General features: G+C 40.4%; 1 protein-coding gene across 1 annotated transcript; it reads right to left on the minus strand.

Annotated features, from left to right (window-relative positions):
- Nucleotides 1-4779: 4779 nt before the first annotated feature.
- LOC126489584 (high mobility group protein B1-like) lies at nt 4780-5794 on the minus strand. The gene has a single exon (XM_050123925.1). The coding sequence runs from the start codon at nt 5701-5703 to the stop codon at nt 5086-5088; it is 618 nt and encodes a 205-aa protein (XP_049979882.1). The 5' UTR covers nt 5704-5794; the 3' UTR covers nt 4780-5085.
- Nucleotides 5795-14607: the final 8813 nt, after the last annotated feature.

Raw genomic sequence — 14607 nt, forward strand, 5'->3', positions numbered from 1 at the left:
TGTCTGATTTTTCACCCTCTATTTAATCTCTTGATCTTTCTGTAATCTCTTTTCTTTGCACATTATCTTGTTTGGAGAGTTGTCCTTATCTTCATAGCTCATAGTCAAGCTCAGGGGAACATTCGATCTTAAAAGTACTTAGTCTGTAAATGGATTACCAGTTGTCACAAAGGTTTGTCTCGGCAACCTGTCTGGAAGAACCATTTGGTCTGCTTTCACTCAGCAAAGCCAGGGGGCTTTTGCAGACAGCTTTTCTCTTCTCTACTCCCCACACTGTGAAGACCTCAAGCAGGACTCTAAGAGAAAAGGCACATGGGAAATTCCCTTTGCACCTAATCATTTATCTTCTCTCAGTTTCCCCTTCCCAGCTGTGTTTCACAGCTTTTTAAGAGTAGAGTCAGTTTGGCACAGACCTGCTACATCATTCAGATTCACACTGATATTCTAAAAAGCCTGGCCTCCTCCAAGGCACATGCTTTCCAATTTCAATTTACTTTTCATTAGGAATTGGACAACCCCTTACCAGCCTGCATGTCCATTTAAGCACGGCCTCTCTCAAGGGATTATGCAGTTGCAAACTGAAACATCTATATGCAAATGAGTCTTTCAGTATTTGCTATCAGGTACTACGAAAATTTTCCATCCCTTCAAAACTTCTTTTAAAATCTAGAGAAAAAGAAAAGGAAAAATAATTCTCTTCACCACAGAGACAGAAACCGTAAAGGAAGAGACAGTATTATCATCCATCCTATGCACTTTTACCCCATCCCAATACACCCTCAAATAACTGAAGAAAATATAGAGTCCTCCTTTCTCTCCAGAAACACAAAGTGTAACCTAAAACAAGATTATATTACAATTCTAATTTGTTCAAAGTAAATAGTGGAGGTACAACAGAAAGAAGTTTCTTGAGATGAAATATATAAGAAAACTCCATCTAGATTTAAGTCAGTAAATAAAAAGGTCTTTCTTTTCTTTTCTTTTCTTTTCTTTTCTTTTCTTTTCTTTTCTTTTTTAAAAGGTCTTTCTTAAACTCAAAGCCATAACACTACAATCAGGAACAAGACAAGGATATCCACCTTCTCCATACCTTTTCAATATAGTGCTTGAAGTTCTAGCAATAGCAATAAGGCAACATAAGGGGATCAAGGGGATTCATATTGGAGAGGAAGAAGTTAAGCTTTCGTTATTTGCAGATGACATGATAGTATACATAAGCGACCCCAAAAACTCCACCAAAGAACTCCTACAGCTGATAAACACCTTTAGTAATGTGGCAGGATACAAGATCAACTCCAAAAAATCAGTTGCCTTCCTATACACTAAGGATAAAGAAACAGAGAGGGAAATCAGAGAATCATCACCTTTCACAATAGCCACAAAGAGCATAAAATATCTTGGGGTAACCCTGACCAAGGAAGTGAAAGATCTATTTGACAAGAACTTTAAGTCTTTGAAGAAAGAAATAGAAGAGGACACCAGAAAATGGAAGGATCTCCCTTGCTCTTGGATTGGGAGGATCAACATAGTAAAAATGGCAATTCTACCAAAAGCAATCTATAGATTCAATGCAATCCCCATCAAAATCCCATCAAAATTCTTCACAGATCTGGAGAAGACAATAATCAACTTTATATGGAAAAACAAAAAACCCAGGATAGCCAAAACAATCTTATACAATAAAGGAACGTCTGGAGGCATTACCATCCCTGACTTCAAACTCTATTACAGAGCTACAGTATTGAAAACAGCTTGGTATTGGCATAAAAACAGAGAAGTCGACCAATGGAATCGAATAGAAGACCCTGACTTTAACCCACAAACATATGAACACCTGATTTTCGATAAAGGAGCTAAAAGTATACAATGGAAAAAAGAGAGCATCTTCAACAAATTGTGCTGGCAAAACTGGATGTCAATCTGTAGAAGAATGAAAATAGACCCATATCTATCACCATGCACAAAACTCAAGTCCAAGTGGGTGAAAGACCTCAATATCAGTCCAAACACACTGAACCTGATTGAAGAGAAAGTGGGAAGTACTCTACAACACGTGGGCACAGGAGACCACTTCCTACGTATAACCCCAGCAGCACAGACAGTAAGGGCCTCATTGAATAAATGGGACCTCCTGAGACTGAGAAGCTTCTGTAAAGCAAAGGACACTGTTGCTAAGACAGAAAGGCAACCCACTGACTGGGAGAAGATCTTCACCAACCCCACAACTGACAAAGGTCTGATCTCCAAAATATATAAAGAACTCAAGAAACTAGACCGTAAAAGGCTAATCAACCCAATTATAAAATGGGGCACTGAGTTGAACAGAGATCTCTCAACAGAAGAAGTTCAAATGGCCAAAAGACACCTAAGGTCATGCTCAACTTCCTTAGCGATCAGGGAAATGCAAATCAAGACAACTTTAAGATACCATCTTACACCTGTCAGAATGGCGAAAATCAAAAACACCAATGATAGCCTTTGCTGGAGAGGTTGTGGAGAAAGGGGTACACTCATCCATTGCTGGTGGGAATGCAAACTTGTGCAACCACTCTGGAAAGCAGTGTGGAGGTTTCTCAGGAAATTTGGGATCAACCTACCCATGGACCCAGCAATACCACTCTTGGGAATATACCCAAGAGAGGCCTTATCACACAACAAACGTATATGCTCTACTATGTTTATAGCAGCATTGTTTGTAATAGCCAGAACCTGGAAACAACCTAGATGCCCTTCAATTGAAGAATGGATGAAGAAAGTATGGAATATATACATATTAGAGTACTACTCAGCAGTAAAAAACAAGGACTTCTTGAAGTTTGCAGGCAAATGGATGGAAATAGAAAACACCATCCTGAGTGAGGTAAGCCAGACCCAAAAAGAGGAACATGGGATGTTCTCACTCATATTTGGTTTCTAGCCATAAATAAAGGACATTGAACCTATAATTCGGGTTCTTAGAGAAGCTAAATAAGAAGGAGAACCCAAAGAAAATCCTGAATATTTCTCCTGAATATTAAACTTCATCAGGCGATGAAAGGAGACAGAGACAGAGAACCACATTGGAGCACCGGACTGAAATCTCAAGGTCCAAATCAGGAGCAGAAGGAGAGAGAGCACAAGCAAGGAACTTAGGACCGGGAGGGGTGCACCCATACACTGAGACAATGGGGATTGGGAACTCACCAAGGCCAGCTGGCCTGGGTCTGAAAAAGCCTGGGTCAAAACTGGTCTCGCTGAACATAGCGGACAAGGAGGACTACTGAGACCTCAAGAACAATGGCAACGGGTTTTTGATTCTACTGGACCTATTGGTTTCGTGGGAGCCTAGGCAGTTTCGTGGATGCTCACCTTACTAGACCTGGATGGAGGTGGGTGGTCCTTGGACTTCCCACAGGGCAGAGAACCCTGATTGCTTTTTGGGCTGACGAGGGAGGGGGACTTGATTGGGGGAGGGGGAGGGGGAGGGAAAGGGGAGGCGGCGGTGGGGAAGAGACAGAAATCTTTAATTAATAAATAAATAATAAATAAATGTCTTTCTTAACATTCAGAATTTGCTGCTATTTTCACAGAGAGAAATGGCATTGCAAATATGGTTTATGTGTCATAGCCAAGTTATTTCTTTTGATTTATAAGGTATAAGGCATGGCTGTTATAAGGCCCAGGCAAAAGTGGCTATTACTGTTTGATTGAATTCATTTAGAGTTAATTTCCTTGTATATGCATAAACATCTAAGTAGCTAAGTGGATTTTAATTTGGGCCTTCACTATTTTGTTGAATATTGTGTTTACAAATGAATTCAAACCTAAACAAAAGGGACAACCATCATATAGAAGACTCTCATCTTCCTCACAAACTCACCTAGAGGCACCATTTTATACATTTCTTTATTTTAGTATTATTTTATTAACATATACTAATTATACACAATACATTTCATTACACATTTTCATACACACATATTAGTACATAATAATAAATTACATAGATCATACTTAAGGACTATTCCCAGTCTTGACACCATCCCACCCCTTCTGGTACCTTCATCTTCCAAACGGTCCCTTTTATACATCCATGTATTTTGGGGTCTATGTGACTCAGTAAGGTTAATTAGTGATCCTGACATGACACAGCTGAGGGACATTTACAGTGTCATGAGATCTTTCCAGCAGCCACACAAATGAAGCAAATTCCTCATCCTGGAACTATTAACTGCCTACAAACCATCAGGGAGGGCACGGCCACATGGACCACTCCCCTGCTCCACTACAGAAAGCTGCTGGGCTCAGTCCCCTGAACGTCTTGTGCAGGAAACCTCAAATGCTATGGGTTCTTAAGGCAACAGCCACGTCACGCCCAGAAGAGAGCATTCCACCATACTCCATCTTTTTCTTATTCCCTTGCACTGTTCCTGCCACCTTTCCCTCCATGCTCTCTGAGCCTTGGAGGAAGTGATATATTCTAGATGCCCTATTTATGGATGAGCATTCAATAGTCACTTATTCTCAGCACTTGGACCAACTATAAGTCTCTGTAGTACCACTGACATTTTCTTTTTTTTTTTTTTTTTTTACTAATAAAAAAAATTGTATTTACTTAGAAGCATTCAGAATGTCAACAAAACAGCTGCAATTTTTTTTTTTGCAATTACAGAGTGGTATTCAGTTAACAGAACAACAATTATCTTCGTATAAGCTGCATCAGAGACAACTGAAGATGAAAAAAAAAAAAAAAACAAAAAAAAAAAAAACTACCGTCCCCATATATAACTAATTTGTGCTGTGCACCAACAAGAACCTGCCTTAAATTTCCATGCCAATTTACAACCCCCAGACTGTACCAGGCAAGGTTAGTGGCTATTGAAAATACCACTAGGACAGGGCTATCTAAAGACACATTCGGTAGTGTGTTAACTATACAAAAAAAGACACTGTACAGTTTAAAAACAAATCTTACACAGCCTTACATTTCAATTTTTTTTCTTTAAAAGGAGTGAGTTGTGTACAGGGGGGTTAAATGCTTTATAGACAAGAAAAAAAACTGCGCTAGAACCAACTTATTCATCATCATCATCTTCTTCCTCATCTTCATCTTCCATCTTCTTCCTCCCCCTCTTCATCCTCTTCGTCTTCCTCATCATCTTCCTCTTCCTTCTTTTTCTTGCTCTTTTCCGCCTTGACCACCCCCTTTTTTGCTGCATCGGGTTTTCCTTTAGCTCTGTAAGCAGCAATATCCTTTTCGTACTTCTCCTTCAGCTTGGCAGCCTTCTTTTCATAGGGCTGCTTGTCATCTGCAGCAGTGTTGTTCCACATCTCTCCCAGTTTCTTTGCAACATCACCAATGGATAAGCCAGGGTGTTCTCCTTTGATTTTGGGGCGATACTCAGAACAGAACAAGAAGAAGGCCGAAGGAGGCCTCTTGGGTGCATTGGGGTCCTTGAACTTCTTTTTGGTCTCCCCTTTGGGGGGGATGTAGGTTTTCATTTCTCTTTCATAACGAGCCTTGTCAGCCTTGGCCATGTCTTCAAATTTCCCCTTTTCTTTAGCAGACATGGTCTTCCACCTTTCTGAGCACTTCTTGGAGAACTCTGAGAAGTTGACAGAAGCATCCGGGTGCTTCTTCTTGTGTTCCTCCCGGCAGGTTTGCACAAAGAATGCATACGAGGACATTTTGCCTCTCGGCTTCTTAGGATCTCCTTTGCCCATGTTTAGTTGATTTTCGTCCGCGAGGCACAGAGTCGCCCAGTGCCCGTCCGGCTCTCGCTTGCCCCGGCGCTGTCTCTATGGAGCTCAATGTACTGCCACCACTGACATTTTCAAAGAGAAGTTTCTTGGGGTAAAGCTGATAGCACCAATAATCTCTCGGAGTGAGTCTCTGGGAGAGTTCACCTGAACATGGAACTGAAATTCTTGCTTCTATCCTCTCTACACTTAGTTAAGCCTGTCTCCTTGAACTGGTGTTCTGTGGGGGAGGAGGGGCAACTGGGAGCCCTGGGCTTCAGCAGCTCCCTCTAGGGATATGGGTGGGCTAGGTTGCAGAGCTTGGTGACCAAAGTTTTAAGTCTTTGCCTGGTGGGTTTCAAAAATCCTAGCCTCCCTATACTCTGTTTGTCTTCTATACTTATAGGATGCCATTGGTAAGAAACTCTTATGGGGCAATTTCCACTATACTTGCCAGGGCGGCTTCCAATGAAAGACCCCCGTGCCCACGTACTATGTTAAACTCTGCTGAAAATGTAGCTAGGCCTCTGGGCTCAGCCAATGCTAAAACTGGTTATCTATGGGTTGCAGACTCACTGAGTAGGCTAAGGAGAAGGAATACTCCACCCCCCAAGACATCCTATTTAAATTGTCAACTTGCTGCAGGGTGTTTTATCTGTCTTCATGGTTTTTCAGGGAAATTCGAGAATAGACATGGGGCCATTCCCAGGATGAGCTAAGCCTACCAATTTGAGAGCCAATGAAATGCTGGTGCTATACTACCCTCTTATGTAATAATTTTTTCCTATAAATATGGTTGCTTGAATTTGCCCGGGGTGCTCAGTTGGCATAAGCTGCTGTTGCACCCACAGGCGCCTGTGTAATCAATAAAGGCACCTCTTGCTGATTGCATTTTTGGCCTGGATTATTGAATTTGGGGGACTCTCCCACCACCCTTGAAAACAAGGGTCTTTCACCATCTATTTGTGCCCACTTGCAATGCATCCTTCCTTGGATCAGGCTTGTAAAAGACAATCGTTAAGGTCTGTCTTCATTTTAACATTTAACAGACATTAAAACCTGTTTTCATTTTAATTCTCCCTAGGACAGGGCCATCTTCTGACATAAAACTTATTTTAGGATTGAACGAACGTCTTAAACCAAACAGGGCTAAATCCCACCTGATCCTAGAGTCACTGAAAGAATTCTAAACTGAGTAGGAAGGAAGACTTCATTTAGTTTAGTAAGTTTGTTTCCAAATTATGGAAAGTGATACAATAGCTAGCATATTATTTCAGCTGCTTTATTACTGCTTTCGACTATCAATCAAATTCTCTCTCTCCCTATCCCTTCTCTCTTATCCATCCACCAGTCATAGTTAGCAAGTCAGTAAGTAGCACTCCATGCTTCTACTTCAGTTTCTGCCTCCAGCTGCCTGCCCTGACTTCCTTTGATGATGTACTGTGATATGGAACTGTAAACCCAAATAAACCCTTTCCTTCCCAAGCTGTTTTATTCATGGTCTTTGGTCACAGCAATTAAAAACCCAATGAGGACAGAAGCAAACATTTCTTCCTAATCCTTTATTTTATGTGCTCTTCTGTTGCTGTGGGAAAAAAAAATGATCAAAATAATCTAGGGAGAAAAAGATGTATCATACAGATTTTTAAAATTTATTTATTAAATGCAGACTTATTTATTTCTAGATTATAGGTAACTATTGAGCCATGGCGGGAATTTAAGGCAGGATCCTGGAGATAGGAACTGAAGCAGAGACCATTGAGAAACGCTTTTTACTGTTTTTTTTTTAGTTACCTTTCTTATTAAACACAGACCCACTTTTAGAGGTGGGAGAGCCTACAGTGGATTGGGCTCTCTTAAACCAATGAACAATTAAGAAAATGCCTCATAGATATATCCACAGATCAGTCTGATGATAGCAATTCTTCAAGTGAGGTTTCCTTCTCCTAGGTGTATCAAATTGGCAACCACAATTGGTCATCACACTTTCTAAAACATTAATATAGAAAATGTCATTTATGGTGACCAATATCTTAAGACCAATTTCCTTGTCTGTAATTTCTCATTAAATGAATGGGATGTTGAGTATCATTTGTCACTTACTGACTTTATGCAAGCAATATATAAAGTGATCTCTGTTAGTGGTACAATATTGTTCACAGTAGACATTATCAAATAGACATTCAATAAAGAAGATAAGGAACATAAAAGAAATGATAGTTAGCAACACTTTATCTAGGACAATTTTAAAAGGGATTTTAGAGAAGTTAACAGTGAGATGAAAGATGCTGACTAGACTCATAGGAAAATAGAAATCATGTCTCAGCTAGGATTTCTATTGCTGTGAAGAGACACCATGGCCACAGCTGTAATTATTCAGCCACAGATAAGGCTGCACTTCCAGGTTCTAAAGGCAGGCACGTGAGGACAGGCCCTGGGGAACAAAGAGCCCTAGGTGGCCCACATGAGAGCATGCGTGGTTATCTCCACGTGTGACTCAGCTAAAACCCTTGCACGCATGCATGAGTTGCCCATCTGCAAAATCAGTGTATAACATAGTCAGGCCAACCCCCTGTGCACCTGTGCTAGGCAGCTTTTAAAATCTGGACATGCCCTCTCTCTCTCTCTCTCTCTCTCTCTCTCTCTCTCTCTCTCTCTCTCCTTTCTCTCTGCACACTGATCGCCAGGCCTGTATGTACCCCCTCTAATAAACTTCTAAGCTGGTTTGTGTCCCATGTTTTCTTCTTACTCATGCCAGAAAATTTAAACAGCAACTTGTATAAAGGAAAACATTTAAATTGTGGCTTACAGTTTTAGAGGCTTAGTCCATTTTCATCATGGTAAAAAGCATGGTGGTATGTAGGCAGACATGATGCTGGAAGAGCTGAGAATTCTCCATCTTGCTTCCCAGGCAGCAGAAAGAGACGTTCACACTGATGTAGGTGGGTCTTCTATCTATCTGTTGTTTCATTGGTTAATAAAGAAAATTGTTTGGCCTGGTAGATCAGAACATATGTAGGCAGGAAAGACAGAACAGAATGCTGGGAGGAAGAAGGCAGTGAGGCAGACGCCATGCCTCTCCTGTCTGAGACAGACGTTATAGCTCTCCTCTCCAAGATGGACACAGGTTAAGATCCTTCCCAGTAAGCCACCACCTCATGGTGCTACACAGATTAATAGAAATGAGTTAATCAAGATGTGAGAATTAGCCAGTAAGAGGCTAGAGCTAATGGGCCAAGCAGTGTTTAAAAGAATACAATTTCTGTGTAATTATTTTGGGTAAAGCTAGCCGGTGGCTGGGAGCCCTCCCAGGTGGCGGAAAGCAGTCCGCTGCTCCATCTACATCACATTGGGTTTAACTTGAGCTTATGAGACCTCAAAGCTGCCTTCAGTGATTTACTTCCTCCATCCAGACCATACCTCATCTCATAATAGTTTCATTTTGTGGGTCAAGCCTTCAAACATATGAGTCTATGGGACCATTCCTACTCACACCACCACACCATAGGTTCTTGATAAGTCAGGAATTACCTGAAGTCATTAGACACAGTTTCAGAAATACAAAATAATTTGTAGTTCTTTTCTCAGTTTGTGGATACTGCTGTGACTCTCAGATCATTAGAGACGTGGCCTTCTTTATTTTTATTCTGCATCCTAACACATGCTTTCAATCTTGAAATTAGTGTTATGTCTAAGATAGCTGCTGAGTTTCAGCTTTTACATTCCTATTTTCAGTAGGGAGTAAGAGGAAAGATGTCAGGGACCAAAGGCCCTAACATAGAAAACTATTTTCCCTAACTGGACTGGTAGGGAAGAGCGAGAAATAACCAGACACAACTTACACCACCCATGTATTCAGGGAGCCCTCCAGCAGAGAGGCAGAGTGATTCAGGTATTAGCATACAATGTTTTTCAAGTACTCCCTGAAACTACCTGCCACAGGACAGGGAGATTCCAAGGTGAGCCAGGGAATATGTATCAACAGCAGCAAAAGAGTGCCTGGGCTTTCTTCTATTGGCTCCTTTGCTTTCTTCTGTATTCCTATTAATAGTAGCCACATGTCTTCTTAACAACACGCCCTCTCCTATATGGTTTTCACTATTTGGAAGTCACAACATTTCTGCCCTTAATAGAGCTTTGCTGAAGTGATGGCACCCAAAATATGTACTCATTTTCATGGTCCTATAAGATGAGACTGGACAAAGCACTGTGATAAAGGATAGCATCCAATGATTTAGTTCCCCATCAAGACGGCTGACTCTCTATAACAATCCAGAATCTTGTCAATATTTCAGGAAATGTGAGTCACATTCACTCTCTTCTGCAACATTACATAAATCCCCACTTTCTAGCTTGTAAGCACCACTCCTTCTCTGGTTAAAAACAGCTCACTTTATATGAACTCTTTACATAATTCTTTATAGTAATTCTTAACATAACGAAATGACTCAGCTATTACCTACTTGTAGGGCCCTGGTCTGCCCTTATTCCTGGGGCGCATCTCAAGGACAATTTCTGGTCAACATGACCAAGCATTCAGCCCTTATTCCTGGGATGCATACAGTTTCTAGTTAGATGACTAGCTTTCTCTTAGTTCCTGTATTTCCCCTGCCCCACCTGGTGATTAGCTGCAGGGCATTCATTCCATTGTTGATATGGAAATTTCCCACCTGCCTGGGCAGGGGTCCTTCTGCTGCAGTTAGGTAGATGAGGACTTCCCCAAGTCTGAATAAACGGCATTAGGGCATTCGCTTGATCTGAATGACCCTGGTCTCTCTGCGCCTTGTGTTCAATCTCCAGGCCTTGCCTGACTCGCGTTAGGTACAGTTGCGCACGAACTATACCAAGGGTGTAACACCAAAACCGGGTGTTACACCTACTGATATTTCTAGGCTATTATCTACTCATATTTATAGCATGAGTCTTGGATGAAATCTGAACATTCTTATTTTTTCAAGTAGTATCACTATCAGCAGATGAAATGCTTTCTTTCAAGCACATGGCAAACTCTGTAGTTCCAAAGCACTCAGAGTAATGGGTGGAATCAAAGGGCTGTATCTTCTTTTTGCAGGAACAGTTTGACAATGCTAGACACCACCGCTTTCAACACAGATATACCCGAGTTTGAGTTTCACGCTTCTTGTTAAAAGTGTAAGCCAGCCTGGTTCTGTTGGCTGCAGAGCTACTTCTTCTGTGTTGCATTCCCAAGTCCTTTACTCCACTGTAGGATTTATCCCAGAATACTCTGATCTCTTAATTAATGTGTCAGGCTCTACTTCACCAAGTGTAATTTCAGATGTGTTTGGAAAGAGGTGAGACTGGGTTTCTCAGAATAATGAATGAAAAGGATAAGATTTAGAATAAAAGAACAAATGCATCTTTTAAAAGAAATAATGTGTATGTGTATTTGCTGTCATTCATGGTTACAAATGCTGTAAATGTCAGTTTCTTAAACATTCGATTTATATCTAAGTTAATGCTAGGATAAAATGTTTATTCACAGAAAGAAAGGATGTTTCAGATGTTGCAGTCTTCAAATGAGCATCTCAAACCTCACGATCTCCGACCGACTGCACATCTATCTGTGGAGAAGACTGCTGTGGATTGCCATCAAGAATGCCATACTGGTTAATTTTATTTAGAAACTTGTACTTTTGTAGTTCAAACACACTTTAGGGATCATCTGCCCCAACTCTCTCATGTCATGGAAACAAGAAAGCCAAGAAAATCCAATTATTACCCAGGGTCATACAACCACCAAATGGCAGTACTGGGATTGAATCTATCCTCATCCAGAGCTGTTTCCCTTAAATCATATTATCTGGCCTTTACAGGGCCCCATATATTGATGAAGGAAAAAAGAGTATCCAGTCTTCTCGTTCATTATTCATTGAGTCGCATCATTGGCATATAACTGAGTTTCATTAGAATTTTTTTTGTCTGGTAATGAGATTATAATGCTAAACTATAAGCTCACCCTTTTTCTCATCTTTAACTATATAAACTGTGCTCAGCTCATCAAATAATGATGAATATGTAACTTTCTATCAGAGGGAAGAACTCAAGAAGACCTTCTGAATATTCTATTATTTTAATAATGTTTGAAATCATGTGGACTAGACTAAATTGATATATTTTCAATAAGGCATATGTTATCTTTGCATAGAATCAATGGTATGGACAGATGTACTGCTATACATACACCCAAATGCACGTAACATTCCATACATTCATATGCACAAATACATTTACACACATGTGTACACACATGCACATAACACACACACACACTATATATATATATATAAACTTAAAACATATCCACATACACATATATACATAACACTACTGTACACATAAAACACACACATATATACAGCATACATACTCAAACACATGCCATGTCCTTCCTTGTGAGAGGTACAACTACAAAAAATAAAATAAATCTTGAAGTTCTCAGCCATCTCCACAAATTCTAACAGAATCACTGTTTTCTCTACATTAATTATAGTAATCTGGGCAAGTTGACCTTTATACCCAGTAGTTTTGTCTTCCAGCAGAAACACATCTAAAATCCTGAAAGATCAGTTAGTTCAAAGCCATTGGTCATTTGCTTCTGATTTAATTTCTTTTTCTCTGCTATAAAAGTAAAAGATTGAGTGATATTTGGGCTATGGGGAGCTTATACTATGTTTCCCTCTTTACTGAGCAGATCTACAGAAAAGGGAAGATACTTTACCCTTATATATCTACGATGAACTGTGTTCTAATTTGTTTCATTCTTACTGCTACCATTTCTAGGTCATGGAAAGTCTTAGAAAGCCAATGCTTTTTTTTTTTTTTTTTTTACTTCCCCTGAGTAAATGAGATGCAACAACCATTTTCAGTGATTGAGAAAATTGCATCAATAGCATCCCTTTGGTCTGCTTGTGGTAGCATGCTAGTCCTCTACTGAAAACTTCCAACTCCTCACAGATCAAAGGTCATTTGCCAATATTTCACCCACTTACTAATCTTCTATTCATATCCTATGAAAGTATGGTGATGACTCATTGAATTTTATGGGCCAGATGAATATGGATCTAGCAAATAAAGGCAAATTTACAAAGTTTATCCTACTCAATATCATCACTACATATACATACATAAAGTAGATGCTTGTACATTAACTTTTATGTTTTTCAAATGTATATGAAAATATTAGGCTACATATGTATGTATATTTTAATACAATAAAAATCACCTAAAATACATGACATTATTTTTACTTTTTGGTGATGAAGTTTGAACCGTGGGATTCACATATGCTAAGTGAAAGATTTCCTTACCCCAACATTAAGCCACTCTGCCAAGGCAATAATACAAATCAAGCTGAATTGAGAATTAAAAGGTCAGGTTTAATAAGTAAAATTCTCTTGGATGAGCAAATGAGTCGATGAATGAGCAGATAGACCCTTAATTGGGACATTGGGGAAAACCAGAGGGTAGAGGGTCCCAGCTGCTGGACAGACAATTCATTTAGTAAGTAAAATGGCCCCCAGAGAGGAGACAGGGAGAAGAGACTGAAAAACCACCTGATTGATCTCTAAGAGACAGTTTAAATACCCTGTAGTTGTGGTTTTAAGCAGCCCTGGAAAGGAGCCATCCCTTGGCAGGCCTTTTCAAAAGGAAGCAGGGTTTGGAGGATGGTGGGCCGAGGCGATGCTTACACCTAAACATTTCAGACTCCTTGGGTATATGTGTGCAGATTCAAGTCTGGCTACTTTCTGCAGGCATGGGATGATGTGCGGAGGTGGAGTTGGGGAGTCAGTGGGCTCACGCTAAGTGTGGGACATGAGTGAGGAATCATTTAGTTAGCTGCCACTCTGGAGACATCAGGAATCTGTTTCTTGAAGAAGTAGAGAAGGCATGTTGCTAGGAGAAAAAATAGATCACTATCATCAGTCCTATGAATGGGATTAGCTGTGGAGAGAGTGGGGATTGTTAGTAAGAATGAAGATGTGCCCTGGTTTTACTGTCAATGATAAAAGAGCAAGGCAGAAGAGCAGATAGGCATTTCACTGGAGCATCTTAGAAAACCAGAGGGAGGAGGGTACCAGCTGCTGGACAAACCATTCACTCTAGAGAGATGCCAGCTTGAGCTTGGATAGATGGTCCTAGCATCAATATCCCAGAAGCTTGAAGGGGTGGCATGCCAAATTGAGGAATGAAGTGTTCCTGAGCTGTCATCTCTGCTGTTTTCTTGGAGGTTGTGAGTGCCTCCATCCATCCTGTAAAGGTGTCAACAAGGGTTAAGAGGTAACAGAGGTTTTTTTTTGTTTGTTTGTTTTATTTGGTTGTTTGTATTTTTGGAGTGGATCTGTGGGTGAAATCAACCTGCCAGTCACCCAGTTGGTCTCCTCAGAGCTGGTGCAAAGACAGGCACATCTGAACAGCCCCCTGTGGGTTGGCCTTGGCATATATCTGGCAGGGGGAGTAAACCTATAAAATACAAGTTCAAAAATGGATGGGGTCAAAGGTGACTCTAGAGACTGATACAGTAGCAGAATTCTTTCCCCAGGTACATATAGGTACCCATAAAAAAGCTGTAAGAGATTTGCATCTTCGTGTCATAGAGAAAGGCTATGGCTTTTACTTAAAAGGCATGAACATTTTTCCTAGGACTTGGTTTTAGCTCAATAAAACACACCTTAAAGTCTAGAAGACAACCAGAGGAAATTTACTGAATAAAAGAGGTTGAATGAGCAAAGGAGGCCAAAAAGCAAGGGGGGAATAATAGAGTTGAACTTGCATTGCATGCAGGCTTCCAAACCATCTGAAGCCTGTTTATACTTTACTATAAAGCCTATGAACAAGGCGAACCTGTCTGGGTTTTAACAGGAAACTTAA

This window comes from Alexandromys fortis, unplaced genomic scaffold, assembly GCF_014885135.2.
Source record: "Alexandromys fortis isolate MF-2015 unplaced genomic scaffold, M_Fortis_MF-2015_v1.1 scaffold_166, whole genome shotgun sequence".
Taxonomy (NCBI): Eukaryota; Metazoa; Chordata; class Mammalia; order Rodentia; family Cricetidae; genus Alexandromys; species Alexandromys fortis.

Excerpts from the sequence above, each read along its gene's own strand:
- LOC126489584 (XM_050123925.1), bottom strand. The coding sequence starts at position 5,703 with ATGGGCAAAGGAGATCCTAAGAAGCCGAGAGGCAAAATGTCCTCGTAT.